The sequence below is a fragment of the Leguminivora glycinivorella genome, chromosome 25 (genome assembly GCF_023078275.1).
Source record: "Leguminivora glycinivorella isolate SPB_JAAS2020 chromosome 25, LegGlyc_1.1, whole genome shotgun sequence".
Lineage (NCBI taxonomy): Eukaryota > Metazoa > Arthropoda > Insecta > Lepidoptera > Tortricidae > Leguminivora > Leguminivora glycinivorella.
The window spans coordinates 2,232,399-2,247,885 of NC_062995.1; the positions used below are offsets into that span (position 1 = coordinate 2,232,399).

Consider the following 15,487-nt stretch of genomic DNA (forward strand, 5'->3'; position numbering starts at 1 on the left):
TACTAATACCGAATTAAAGGTTTTTTTTAATTGCGCAAATCTTTGGTTTTATGGCTTCATAATAATGACTTACCAATTCATTACAAGGTATTAATATCCTTGCCTCGATATAATACAAAAATAATTTAAGAAGTTTAGTTATCATCAAACACCGGTTTCGCGGGGGCAAAAATGTACCAGTGCTAGTGATTCATTAAATATCGACTTAGTTTATCGACATCCATAAAAATAAATTTTTAACCATCATTATCATAACTAAACTAATGGCTAAGTTTGAATACGTTTAACTATGTGCAAACCTCTTTCATTTATACTTATCGCAACTATAAACAACCGATATCTGACATTGACTGTGTCGAGACTGTAGAGTCACTTTTGACAACCATTGAATCGTTGAATAATTCATCTAGTACCTACAACAATATTATTTTGCATTCCGATCAATTACTCGTAAATCTACCTTTTTGTTTCTTAAGGCGGCTAAAAATGCCACGCAAGAAAAAAGATCATTCATCTTCCTGGAAACCTGACCATTCAGATATAGATGATAAAGGTACGACTTTGCAAAAAATGTCAAAATTCATATGTCACGAAAATGTGGAAAATGTGGAAAAAATTTTGATTGTATATTATGAAAATTATATTAAATATTAAAGAAAGTTAATTCCTCAAAAAGTTTATTTTTGTTTATGTAGTTTTTTTCTTCATTCAAATTCTTGAAATTACACGACGGTTGTACGACATTTTTATCGATATCAAATAATAAAATTAGTTTAATGTGTCCTCGCACTATTAAACGTCAGTACAGATTTGCCCCCGCGAAACCGGTGTATGGTTATCATACAGGTAAAAATAGTACTACTGTAGTAATCTCTTTAACACTGGTCACAGGTGCGAGAGGGACACCAGCCCCAACTTTGACCCTCTCATGTGGACACACTTTTTCTGACGACCGATCTGGCGCAGTCGGTAGTGACCCTGCCTGCTACGCCGCGGTCCCGGGTTCGAATCCCGGTAAGGGCATTTTATTAGTGTGATGAGCACAGATATTTGTTCCTGAGTCATGGATGTTTTCTATGTATATAAGTATTTATATATTATATATATCGTTGTCTGAGTACCCACAACACAAGCCTTCTTGAGCTTACCGTGGGCCTCAGTCAATCTGTGTAAGAATGTCTTATAATATTTATTTATTTATTTATTTATTTATTTATTTATTTTATTTATTTTACTAGTCTGATAAGAACGCCTTTCTGCACCGGTGATAAAGTTCAATTTAGTATGGCAAAAAAGTGTGAACTCAGTCCCTATTGAAAGTCCATGGTATGAGTCAATGAAAAATTGGCTAAATAGTAATCAGAAAACAAGCAAAAAGGGTAGAATATATTTTTTATAAGTTATTTCTTTGGATTACATTACAAAATGAATGTATTATACATTATATAGATGTAATTGTATAGATTTCAATGAATAATTTTATTTGTTCAAATTAATGACTTTCAAGGAACAAAAACTATTGAGTCGCTATTAGACCGTTTTCACATTATCCGATATGATAACGGATGTCGGAAGGATATCAATAGAAGAATCCAAGATTCCGCCTGTAATGTATGGAATATCGGTCCGACATCCGATATCGGATCGGATAATGTGAAAACGTACTACATTTTACTCTTTTTAATACCAAGATTAATTAGAGTCAGTTGTATGGTCGGTACGTAGTGTACATAAAAAGTCGAAAAGTAGGTCCTTTCTATACTTTTTGCTATGTATTTTATATTTCAATAGGCAGGCTTTTGTACCCATATTACAGTACTTTCAATATGTGCTATCCTATAATTAAATTCGAACACTCGCGTATTAGACACTTCTTATATTATTTGAATGGCATTACCAACATTAAATCTCCTTTTGAAAATAAATTTTAAAGAATATCCCACACTATCAGATCAGAACTACTGGTATTTAATTTAAAACAAATGCCTATAATAAATAAATCCGATAAACCTTTGGGTTGTCTGCTGTCGAATTTAATTATTTTCATAGAAAATATTTTAATTTGTATCCTTCCAGCTCGAGATTCTTGGAAGCCTTGTAAATTTTTCTTTGTGACAACAAGATATGACATTTATTTCAGGAAATTTACACATACATACATTACATACATTTATTGTAATAAACGGAGTACAAGTGACCAAGATAAAGATGATACAGTAGGGTATTTTTAAAGTTTATGTAATGAAGAAGTAAAATTGCGGCCTTTTTTTATGTATTTATATTTATGGAACAAATTGGAAATATCTAATACCTACATACTTATTATATATTGGTAGCGGCTCCATTCGTTCAATATTCGTTCGCAATTCATTTTGACATATAAGTCATTTGAGCATATTATGACAAAAGGTATTTTGATAAAGAGTTTTTAGTGTGTGGCAGTTCCATTTGCAATTTTGATACTTAGGTCTTTATACACTATGTTGGTTATGGCATGAACGATTTTTTTCCTAAGCAGATAAGAAGTTAACGTTATTAGCATCAACAAGAATGTTATAAATGCAATTTAGACCCAGATTTTTAAAACATTTTTGTTATGAATTGTGCGTCCTTGTATTTAATGTCATTGCAGTAGCTTGTACTCTGATGAGTAAGGTTTTATTTATATTATAAGTTGATACTTATAATATAAATAAAACCTTAAAAAATGAATTAAAAAAGCTGTAAAAACGTATGCGACGACTGAGATTTGAACTTGTGACCTGTGGCTTCTAAGTCTAACGATAATCGCCGGGGCTATACCTGGCCGTGACATATGGGTCGAAATTAGACTTTGCATAGCTTTCGCGTGTTTGTAACAAGCGTTGCTTCAACGATTCTGAAGAATGGAAGAATACATTTCACAAGATGACGGAGATCTGTCAAATGGTAGAAGAGAAAAACGTGAGATAGATGTATGTACTGACAAGTATATACTCTTTTCGACGACTGTCAAATCGCATGCCTAAAATAAATGTGTAATTTTTTTAATTACTTTGGACTTTATTATCGGTGGGAAACGTCTGTTTTTAATCTACTTAAAATATTACTTATGTAGAAACAGGCATGTAATGAGGAGGAACACTCAAAGTATATGACAGATGGCGCCACCCTATTAGTCCGTGAGACGTGAGAGCGAGAAGCTGATAATTATGTTTTTTCTCTCTCTCACATATGAATGACAGTGACATGCATAGGCGCCGCCTGGCGGGGTAAAATGTCAGTGTGCCTCCTCATTTACGTTAATGTGTAATAGAAGAACAGAATAAAAAGCATGCGACACGGCTCATCATCTACCCTCGGCCCAGCTCCACCGGCGTGGTGGTTTGCCATATGGATTCCTAAATGTAAGACACTAAGGTCCAAACCAAACCACGCAAAAAATGTAAATATATTAAATAAATTAAAGTATTTAATAAAGGTCAAACTTATTGGGTGGATTATCATGCTGTTAATATTGTTAAATAGGGACAATAAAAGTCAACCTCGTACTATTATCTGTTTCGAATTTGCCCGGTCAAATATTTAGATTTTTTTATTTCCATATAAATATATTGGTGGTTTTTATATGTTAAATATCTGAAAAATTATGTGCTATTGATTTCTGCTTAAAAATATCTGTTATTATATCAGCTCTAGAGCACGTTAGACAAAATTCAAAAATTCTATATCAATGAAAATAGTCTTATTTCCCGTCATATATTTAGGTGGCTTCGGGTTGTAAACCTTAAAACTGATTTTTTTCTACATGTTTCCACCATTAAATTACTGTGAGGTATTTTGCTGAAAGAAAACGCTTATTTTCTAGGCGCAGTTTTTTTTAATATCTTCCATTCCAAACTATTGGTGGATTCGAAAATATAGGTTTTTTAAATTGCGATTAAGCGCTGTATATGAAATAAAACTACTGTTATAGAATTATTTTCAAAAATATCGTACCGGTCTTAGGCTAATAATAAGTAAATCCTGCGTGATAAATTAATATCGTAAAATTCTCACTAACGAAGATCCGCAAAAATGTAACATGTGTTAGATTATGTTTAAAGTAAGCGAAGTATTGTTTTTAAGTACTTAATTTTTTAAAATATTATTACAGGATTTTATTTAAAATTTCATTAGGTTGCGCGAGTTTACGTATTGTGGACGCTGTCATGTGTCAAAAAAAGGTTCTTACAAATCTGGGACAATAGATTTATGGCTCAAACGTGACACTTAACGCCAATCTACAAATAATCGATGGCAACAAGGCATTTTTTTTGTGGCGTCATCTATGTGTGGTGTAGTGTATGCGCGATCTTAGGCGGTCGCATCTTAATGTATAGGATAGCATGATCTTCTTATATTTATTTTATGGTGTAATGTGCAAAAGGTCAATCCGCAATGTCAGAAATGTGCATAGTTTTAAATGTATGTATTGTTTTAGTTGGCAGACACGCAGCAGAGTGTGGAACTGAGGGTGGCAGTCATGGGGGCTAACGAGGCCGGCAAGTCTACGCTAATAGGAGTCCTAACTCAAGGTAGGATCATATATACCATACTAGCTTTTTCCCGCAACTTCGCTCGCGTTAGAAAGAGACAAAAAGTAGCCTATGTCACTCTCCATCCCTTCAACTATCACCACCGTCAAATCGTCGCTCCGTTTTGCCGTGAAAGACGGACAAACAAACAGACACACACACTTTCCCATTTACATAGTGGACCGATTTTCATGAAACATGGCTAAGAACACTCCCGACTAACTCAGCTTTCAGACAAAAAAACTAAATCGAAACCGGTTCATGCGTTCGGGAGCTACGATTCCACAGACAGACACACACACATACAAACAGACAGACAGACAGACACGTCACGTCAAACTTATAACACCCCGTCGTTTTTGCGTGGGGGGTTAAAAAGTAACAGTAAGGTACAGCGGGGCGATTGCAACTGGGGGACAACGTTCAACTGATGGATTTTCTTCCAACTTGTTTTCACGTTGACAGGTGAACTGGACAACGGGCGGGGGAGCGCTCGCCTGAACATGTTCCGTCATCTACACGAAGTGAAAAGTGGACGGACATCGAGCCTTAGCCACGAGATACTCGGGTTCGATGCTCAGGTGAGCACATCTTGTTTAATTTATGTAACTCAGTGACTGTGCCGACTGAGGGCGATCAAATTTTTCTTGCCTGTTATTGCCATGGTTACGGTCCCCTGAGTCACGCTGGTTTAATGCAAAGTTATGCTACTGAAATTATGCAAGCATGCATGTAGTCCATGTTTGTAGATGGCAAATTAAGGAAAGGGCTTGTGAATTTAAAAGTGGAAAATGTCTGCCTTGGGTGAGACTTGAACTCACGGCCTCTGGATCGATACTCCAGCGCTCTGCCAACTGAGCCACCAAGACTTCAACCAAGCCAGCGAAATTTTCCACTACTAAGGTCAATGGGACCCGTAGCGACATCGATTGCAGACGTTTCTGCTAATCAGAAGTTAAAATTTAGGGCTTGTGAACACCAGAAAAATACATGTTTGCACAGTTTAAGTAGCATAATTTCAAACCAAGCATTAACAGGAAAAAGTTGATTCACCCACTTATTTATTTATTTATTTATGTTATGGAGAACCAACAGCTATAAAACTAGCAGTATACAACAAGATATGATTCAGAAAGCCAACTACAGGATCTCACAGATAGATACAAAGTAATATTAATTAAACTAATGCTAGCACCTATACCAACGCACACACATTCTCACAAAAGTGGAATATAAAGAAAGAGAAAACAAAACAGAAAATTAAGTAAGATAAATGCACTAATAGTCAACATAAGTATTTAATTAACAAAATTAAAATTTTGAAAAAATCCGCGACCGCGACAGAGTGGACCGATTTTCATGAAACATGGCTAAGAACACTCCTGACTAACTCAGCTTTCAGACAATTCAATTCATTTATTTCGTCATCATGGGTTACATACATTACAATAGGTGTCAGTTTACATTATAAGTCCGACCATGGTGTGCCTTTCGGCGTACGATATAAAAAAAACTAAATCTAAATCAGTTCATCCGTTCAGGAGCTACGATGCCACAGACAGACAGACACACACACAGACAGACAGATGGACAGACAGACAGACAGACACGTCAAACTTATAACACCCCTTCGTTTTGCGTCGGGGGTTAAAAATAAATAATAATAATAATCACCCACAAAGAACACCGCTTAACCAATAATTGCCTCACATTCGAAACACAGTTAAAAATATCAATGTCAATTTCCTTCGACAACTCATTTAGCCGACGACTCGCTCCAACTAGGAAGCTATTCTGTCTTCCTAGTAGTAGTAGTGTCAACATATATTCTAAATATGCCGCACCACAACTGTTCCGACTGGCCGCCATTAGCGCACTGACAAGCTCCGTGGCACAATATTGAGGCCCCGCCTAACGTGGCACAATATTCGTGGGGTCATTTTTGAGAACTCTTTAGACATCTAGGTATATTAACAATCGCTGTTTGCATAGTTTAAGTAGCATAATTTAAAACCAAGCAATAACAGGAAAAAGTTGATTCACCCACTTACAACTTCTCGGCCCGGAATTGTTATTATTTGTGCCGTTTGTATATCCGAGGTCTTTATAGAGAGAGTACGTCGTAGACGTCGCATCGGACCGGTAGATGGCGCCATCGTTCGTTGTAAGTCGCTCCGGCGTCACACCGCCGCGATGTTGGTAGTCCCGTTTTTCCCCACCTGCAACACAAGGCCCCCCGCGCCCCGACCCGCCACCAGCCACCCACATTGTTTCGTCGAACGCCGAAGTGACCGGTTGTCGCGTATTCCGTTCGAACATTTTTACAGCATGGTGTCTCGAAATTAATCTTTTAGTTTCTATTTCCTTGTTATTTCTGGTCAAACCAGAGTTATTCGTGTTTTTATTTAAAAAAGTGGCTTATAACGTTTCGGAATTATGAAATTTTTCAATTTCATCCGTCAATTCTTTCTTCCCTTTTAATTTACGCTCGTTCGTCTTGAATAATGAGATATATTATGCCTCGCTAGCGATCATTATTCGTCTTTCGGGGTTCTCACTATAGAAATGAACGAGCGGTGCTTTATGATTCTACCCACTTTTTAGGGTTCCGTAGCCAAAATGGCAAAAACGGAACCCTTATAGTTTCGTCATGTCCGTCTGTCCGTCTGTCCGTCTGTCCGTCTGTCCGTCTGTCACAGCCGATTTACTCGGAAACTATAAGTACTACAGTGATGAAATTTGATGGGAATATGTGTTGTATGAACCGCTACAAAATTATGACACTAAATAGTAAAAAAAAGAATTGGGGGTGGGGCCCCCATACATGTAACTGAGGGATGAAAATTTTTTTTCGATGTACATACCCGTGTGGGGTATCAATGGAAAGGTCTTTTAAAATGATATAAAGTTTTCTAAAAAACATTTTTCTTAAAGTGAACGGTTTTTGAGATATCAGCTCTCAAAGTCGTAAAAAGTATGTCCCCCCCCCTCTATTTTTATAACTACGGGGTATAAAATTCTAAAAAAAATAGAGGTGATGCATGCTAATTAACTCTTTCAACGATTTTTGGTTTGATCAAAGTATCTCTTATAGTTTTTGAGATAGGTTGATTTAACTGTAATTTTGGTTAAGTTATTGGTTTATTATATTTGCTGCTACGGAACCCTTTGTGCGCGAGCCCGACTCGCACTTGGCCGGTTTTTTGTAAGAAAGTTCCATGCTGCAAAAATCGTTACCGTTAATCAGTTTTCTTTTTAAACTATTCGCATTTCCGAGACTAAAGTAGGAAGTGTTATCCGCGTATTAAAAGTTTCGCGCGAGAATATAAGCGGTAACGTAGGTAAGTTGCTCCGCCGGGGACCACGTGCTCCGGGGACCACGTGCTTCGCGACCGCGGGCTGCGCGACCTGCGGGCTGCGGCGGCGGCGGCGGCGGGCGCGGTGGAGGAATACCGCGCTCCAAGGAGGTTTGAATTTCTCCGACGAATGGGTGAGCAGATTCATATTATTTTAGAAAGAACATGTTCGGTTTCCGATTCGGTGCGGAGGCCCCAAGCCACGTGTCGGCGCCGAAACTTACTGTAGCGCTGCGATAGCGCCGCTGACCGCGGCAGTGTTGTCCGCCGCGTCGGCGCCGCCGAGGTTGCGTAGAAGTTGCCTCCTCGTTAACGATGGCCATCTCTGCGGTGCCGCCGAACAACGTTGTGGCCGCCGCATAGGCGTCGCGTGCGACGCTGTAAGTATGTCTGCTGCTGCCCCGACGCGAGCGCCGCGCCGTTAGTGATCAGTCGTCAATACGCAGGCTACCAGCGCGGCCACCTTCTGCCCCCGCCACAACGCCGCGAGCCTGCTGAAGCTGTCCACCAGTATCGCTGGCCGCCACGCTTATGCTGGCGCCTCGATGGTGATGCAGAGCGTTCGTCTGCCGTGACAACGCCGCGATCCTGCTGAAGCTGTCCACCAGTATCGCTGGCCGCCACGCTTATGCTGGCGCCTCGATGGTGATGCAGAGCGTGCGTCTGCCTTGACAACGCCGCGAGCCTGCTGAAGCTGTCCACCAATATCGCTGGCCGCCACGCTTATGCTGGCGCCTCGATGGTGATGCAGAGCGTTCGTCTGCCGTGACAACGCCGCGATCCTGCTGACTGTCCACCTGCTGTAGCTGTCCACCAGTATCGCTGGCCGCCACGCTTATGCTGGCGCCTCGATGGTGATGCAGAGCGTTCGTCTGCCGTGACAACGCCGCGATCCTGCTGACTGTCCACCTGCTGTAGCTGTCCACCAGTATCGCTGGCCGCCACGCTTATGCTGGCGCCTCGATGGTGATGCAGAGCGTTCGTCTGCCGTGACAACGCCGCGATCCTGCTGACTGTCCACCTGCTGTAGCTGTCCACCAGTATCGCTGGCCGCCACGCTTATGCTGGCGCCTCGATGGTGATGCAGCGAGCTCATCTGCCGTGACAACGCCGCGATGCTGCTGAAGCTGTCCATCAGTATTGCTGGGCGCCACGCTTATGCTGGCGCTTCAGTGGTGATGCGGAGCGTAATACTGTTAACCGCTGCACAGGCGTCGCAATCCTTCTGTTGCGTCTGCCGTGACAACGCCGCAAGCTACTTGAAGTTTTCCACCGGTGTCGTCGGCCGACACGCTGATGCTGGCGCCTTGATGTCGCCTCGATCGCACGAGGTAAGATTGCAGACGCGGCGACCTTCATCGCGCCACCGAGCGCAATACTGCGGCTGCCGCGAAGGCGTCGCTAATTTTCCTGCCGCGTTTGCCGTGACGACGCCGCGAACTCTGTTGATGCTGTTCACCGATGTAGCTGACTGCCACGCTGGCGCCGGTGCCTCCCGCGCTGACGGCGGCGACCTCGAGAAGGCCACCGAGCACGATACCGCGTGACGCGACAGGGCATCGAGACGCCTTTCGAGCTGACGACAGCCGTCTCAATCTCACCGCCGAACATAACAGCGTCTGCTGCAGTGACAAGCTGGTAAGATTGCTGATGTGGGCCCTTGGTGCTGCTAGCCGCCACGCTGATAACGCCCGTCGCGCCTAAGATGTCACGCTCACCGCGAACACTGTCTTCCCCTACAATGGTGCCACGACCACGACTATCCAGGCTCCGTCTGCTACGGTATCGTTGCAGACTCTGTTGCTGACCAGGCTGATACTACCCTCCAATGTGACGCCGGGCGCCGCTATCAGCTGACATCCCGTACACTATGGTATCCACTCTTCTCTTTCCAGTTCCCGTGAAGTACGACAGTATTTACACTCTATTTTGACCAAGGACTCCTCCGTCGCCGAAGTGAGAACAGATAAATTCTAAAGATGCTACGTCCTAACGTGGTTTGGACACCCATAGTTGAACGAGGTAAGACGTCAATAACCGGACGAGGAGCCGCACTGCTGGGAGGGTGTCCTGACGATGTTCGCGAGCTATCTAATCGGAGAGGCGCCTCGCGTGACGACCCAGTGATTCCTGTACATCGCTCATTGTGTAGGTCAAAGACATCGTAAAGGTTTGCGGAATTAAAAAAAAAAAAAAAAAATCTCTTTCAGAATGTCCAGATCTGAATTCGAGCCAGCGTCCTGCATCCTGAGCGTGCGTCTGTTTACCGGGTGGACACCAAAACCGATCGGTAATCTGGCCGCGGGGGTTCCAAGTACACGACGATTTCCCGGAGGCTTGTGGCGCCCACTGTCCATTCGAGAGATTAACTTATTCGCCGAGCCTCTAATAAACAAATTGGGAAAAATAAACCCGCTTCGCCTTAGTGAACTTGAGATTCCAGCTCAAAGCGAAAGGGGCCAGGAACTCAGGAGGACTTCAGTAGTTATCATCTGGCTCGATTATACTGAATTAATATAGTGCTTGATTCGATCGTAGAACCTGATTTCATCAATTTCACAACTTTCGTAGTCTACAGAGGAAGGTTGCACCGTTGCAGTTTCCAGCATTACCTCGTACAGCTGCCGATAGCTGTAGGCCAATCGCCCCTGTTTTGCTTGCATCTGCAGCCCGATAAGACCTTCAATAATCGGAACATTGTACGAAGTAAAGCTCTTCCGATGGAAAATAATCTTCAACAGGCGGTGGCGCCGGCGACTGAAGTGACATGCAGCCGGATTAAGGTTCGCATAGCACTATATGCTATGCACAGTTCGGTTGTATGTTATGCTGTACGATGGCAGGACTACATCTCTTCTGTTACGAGTAACTACGACAGTAACTGCTGACTCCAACAGACTGTCGTACGAGGTCAGTATGCACCCCCTGGGAGCCAAGTAAGTGACCTTCGGTGACCTCGCCTTCTGCTTCGCCCGTCATCGTACCTCTTCGTCTGCGAGAGCCCTGCATTACGCCGTACAACGGTACATATTAAGCCTCCGCCACACATAGCGCTAACGCTACGCTATCAGCGCGCTGAATGCGCGTGCATTCCGCTCGCGTCCCGCGCGCGTTGCGCTCGCAATCAGCGCTCGTTAGTTCCCGCTAGCGCCCACTGGGCGCAACGCCAGCGTTTGTGCGGTGCACCGCCATTATTGCGCTCCGCCTACGCTCTTAAAGCGCGCATGTGTGGCGGTGTTTTAATTCACCCCTTGACCTGCTACCACGACGTGTTCAGCAACCACCAGCGATGCGACACGGACGTCTCCACCTCTCAGTCTACTCTGTCGATCTTCATTGCACGAAGTAGAAATCCGTCGCATCGGGTTTTGGATTAGGTAATGGATTACCCTAAGAGTCAATGACTGACTTGAAGAAATCGACTGATACTTCCGTCCAGTGTAGTAGCAATCGACAGCGCTCGTACTTTTCATCTTCTAGGCTAGTTTTACCGAGCGATCGGTATCCTCAAATGCCCTCACTAAAAAGAGTTCAGAGTTCAGGAGTCTCGCTTGCAACCGCGCTCGCTTGACGCGAAATAGTCTGATCGAAAATACCAGTATTGTAACAAATAGCCCTTGGGCGCGTGAGTGATGACCTTTTTCTGTGTTTGATATGGACGTAAGACGTTGGACTTTAAATATCAAAGCTAAAATATATCAAAGCTAATATTGATTTAGATAATTTTTACGAAGGGTTGACAAAAGCAGTATCAATTACGTTACCCTGCTACAGTACAGATAGTTACACTACTTTTACAGTTAATTTCCACACTTTGTGTCTGAAATTGGGTTTATAACCTGATAAAATAACGTGTCTGTTAATAATAATAGTGTATCTAAGGTTTTTGTATCTTGTTCAAGTTAGCCTCGCCTACATCTTTTTTTTTTTTGGTTTTGATCTGCGATGTATAATAATGTCATTTCTCTAACTATTCGCTGACTAAAGCTAAACGTCATCACGAAAATCTCTTTAGGCGTTTCTGGCACCGAGATATTCGCGGATCGAAGGCTATTTCGACTGATAAATCTGTCAAATCGGTTCAACAACTGATTCACTTATTCTTCTATGCTATGCCAATAGGGCTACCAAAGGCTTGCGCGCCAGCTGACTCGCCACCAGGAGATAATAAACAGGTCTCTATAAAGACCTCGGATATACAAACGGCACAAATAATATAATAATTTTACCTTCCAATAAAATTGTTATTATTTTGCCTGGTATATCCGAGGTCTGAGTGATGCCTTCCTGGTAGGCTTAATATACCGTCGGCACTTCTCCTCAACAATGAGGGTGGCTGGTGGCGGGTCGGGGCGCGGGGGGCCTTGTGTTGCAGGTGGGGAAAAACGGGACTACCAACATCGCGGCGGTGTGACGCCGGAGCGACTTACAACGAACGATGGCGCCATCTACCGGTCCGATGCGACGTCTACGACGTACTCTCTCTATAAAGACCTCGGATATACCAGGCAAAATAATAACAATTTTATTGGAAGGTAAAATTATTATATTATCTGTGGACTATTCGTATCATTTTGACACTATTCGGTCCCATTCGTTCTGATCTTTCCGACCGCAATGGTCGCTGGTCTGGCTGGACTAAATGAGCAAAAGACTTAAAAGAGCGAACTAGTTCGTGGGAGCGATTGAACGAGATCGGAGCGCTCCGATCAACGAACGAAACGGCACAAGCCTAACGGTCCAGCCACGACATTGGTCTAAGCGCGACAGCGGTGAGCGGCAGCCATACGTGCGAATGAAAAGTCCCATCGCTGTGTCTCGCTCCAATGTATGGCCGCCGCTCACCGCTGTCGCGCTTAGACCGATGTCGTGGCTAGGCCGTAACGCGGTTCACGCCGCCACAGCAGGCGGAGCAGCCGTTGTTCCCAGCGCGGGCTCAAAACATCGACTGCCCGTCGGTCTGCGCACCGCGCGGGTGTAGCCGGAGTAGGCTGCTCGTCGCGCGTCGCGCTACACCGTTCACTTTATTAATAATGAATATCTCAACCAACAGGGCAACGTGGTGAACTACGGGTGCTCCGAGCTGATGACGGCAGAGCGGATCGGCGAGAGGAGCGCCAAGCTGGTGTCCTTCCTGGACTTGGCCGGCCACAGCAAGTACCAGCGCACCACTCTGCACGGCCTCACCGGATACTGCCCGCACTTCGCTATGCTTCTAGTGAGTACACTAGTTTCTGGTCCCATACAATTGAAAAATCATCATCATCATCATCATTATCAGCCTTTTATCACCCACTGCTGAGCATAGGCCTCTCTTCTAGTACGCCACTTCTCCCGGTCCTGGGCTAATCTCATCCAGTTGTGACCCGCAGTTTTTCGGATGTCGTCGACCCAACGAGCTAACGGATGCCAGGCACTTCTTACATTTGTTAGCGGCCACCATTCCGTTAACATTTTGGTCCACCTGCCATCACTCTGCCTAGCAACATGTCCCGCCCAACTCCATTTAGTAATAACGAAACCTACGTCTTGCACCTTAGTGCGACGACGGATCTCGGTATTCCTTACTCGATCTTGCATCTTAATACCGAGCATGGCGCGCTCCATGGCTCTCTGCTACTCGTATCATATGCACAGCCTTGAAAAATAAAGGTCGCTTTTGATAAAAAAAAATTCTGTCCTGCCAAATTTCAAGCCGTGCTATACGAAGTTACCGCTACTAGGCGATCAGAAAAATTGTAAACACCTTGGCCAGTAAATAAAAAAGCTTCAGATCTCATGTTTATTAAGCTTGGCTCCGCCTCGGGTCGACAACTACATGTGATCAGAGTTCAGACTCATTTCTTACTTTACTGGTATATTTTATACTAGGTAAGTAATCTATCGATTTATAGTTGAAATCCTCAGATCACATGCTTTTCGAACTCGGATCCGCCTCGACAATGTGTTTTTCGGAACTTGATCGGAACGAAATGTCATTTGATATTTGCCAGTCGCTGTTTGGTGAAGGAAGACATCGTGAGGAAACCGGACTAATTCCAATAAGGCCTAGTTACCCTTTAGGTTGGAAGGTCAGATGGCAGTCGCTTTCGTAAAACTAGTGCTTACGTCAAATCTTGGGATTAGTTGTCACATCGTACCCCAAGCTCCCATCATGAGCCGCGGCAACTGCCGGGATAACGCAAGGAGGATGATGAACAGGCCTTTATATTCCTTTTTAGGGTTCCGTAGTCAACTAGGAACCCTTATAGTTTCGCCATATCTGTCCGTCTGTCCGTCCGCGGATAATCTCAGTGTCCGTTAGCACTAGAAAGCTGAAATTTGGTACCAATATGTATATCAATCACGCCGACAAAGTGGTAGAATAAAAAGTGGAAAAACAGTTTTATTAGGGTACCCTCCCCCCCCTCCACCTCCTACACGTAAAGTGGGGAGTGATTTTTGTCATTTCAACCCTAACGTGTGATAATATTGTTGGAGCGGTATTTAAAATGAATAGGGGTTTACTAAAATCATTAATTGATATTGTTAATATTAAAAGTAAAAAACAATGTGTACAAAACAACCTATCAAGTAGAACTTGATAGGTTGAACAGTTTTTGAAAAACATACGAGAAACTACGGAACCCTACACTGAGCGTGGCCCGACACGCTCTTGGCCGGTTTTTATTAATTCTTAATTATTTTTTCGCAGATATCAGCGACGGCCGGCATCACCCGCATCACAGAAGAGCACATAGGCCTACTTCTAGCGCTGGACTTGCCATTCTTCTGCGTGGTCAGCAAGTGCGAACTGGCGGCTATACAACCGCTACTGACAAGGCTACAAGACATATTGGCAGCTCATAACAAGGTACAGTCGTGTTCATAAATATATGAGCAAATCCTAGGCTTCAAATATAAATGCGCATAAATAAATCAATATTATAGGACATTCATACACAGATTGACTGAGGCCCACGGTAAGCTCAAGAAGGCTTGTGGTGTGGGTACTCAGACAACGATAAATATATAACACTTTAAGTTCTCGCGCTTTGTACACATATTTAAAGTCACACACAGGTCGAACGCGATTAATTAACATTATTTTTACCTTTTTTCCCAAAAAATGTCCTAAAAACTTTAAGAGGCCTTATTCCTAAAGACGAGCGTTTTTTGCAAAATAGAACCTTTTTCATTCAAAATTATAAAGAAACTATAAATGATTATTAAAAAAATGATAATGTTCCTAAAAGTACATATCTTAAGCTAGAAAGTCAATTGGTACTACTTTAAAATATGTCTTTTTATACTTCCGAAAAATCAGTTTTTTCGAAAGACGTTTTCAATTTTCATAGTGGGATAGCTCGTTTAGAATCGTGATTGTGCTGTTAAAAATGTTATTTGGGGTAATAAATGATCACAATCCTATTTGTTATATCCTGTACGAGTTAGCTAATACTTTGACATTTTAAGATTTACTTGAAATGGTGGATAAATAACCTTCCGTATCCTCCCCATTTTTTCGATAAAAAGAGGTTTACATTATGTATTTTTCCTGCGATTCCTGCATTTTTTGTAACTCTTAAATAATAT

General features: G+C 42.8%; 1 protein-coding gene and 1 non-coding gene across 2 annotated transcripts in view; one reads left to right on the forward strand and one right to left on the reverse strand.

Moving 5' to 3' along the window:
* The window catches only part of LOC125239296 (GTP-binding protein 2-like), a 66,448-nt gene that overhangs the window by 22,097 nt on the left and 28,864 nt on the right, over nt 1-15,487 (forward strand). Inside the window, exons 9-12 of the mRNA XM_048146838.1 lie at nt 4,463-4,556; nt 5,022-5,137; nt 12,966-13,130; nt 14,607-14,765. Coding sequence (XP_048002795.1) covers nt 4,463-4,556; nt 5,022-5,137; nt 12,966-13,130; nt 14,607-14,765 — 534 coding nt within the window. The remainder of the gene's footprint in view (nt 1-4,462; nt 4,557-5,021; nt 5,138-12,965; nt 13,131-14,606; nt 14,766-15,487) is intronic.
* On the reverse strand, nt 5,353-5,425 carry Trnad-auc. The gene has a single exon. It is a non-coding gene; the product is annotated as a tRNA-Asp (tRNA).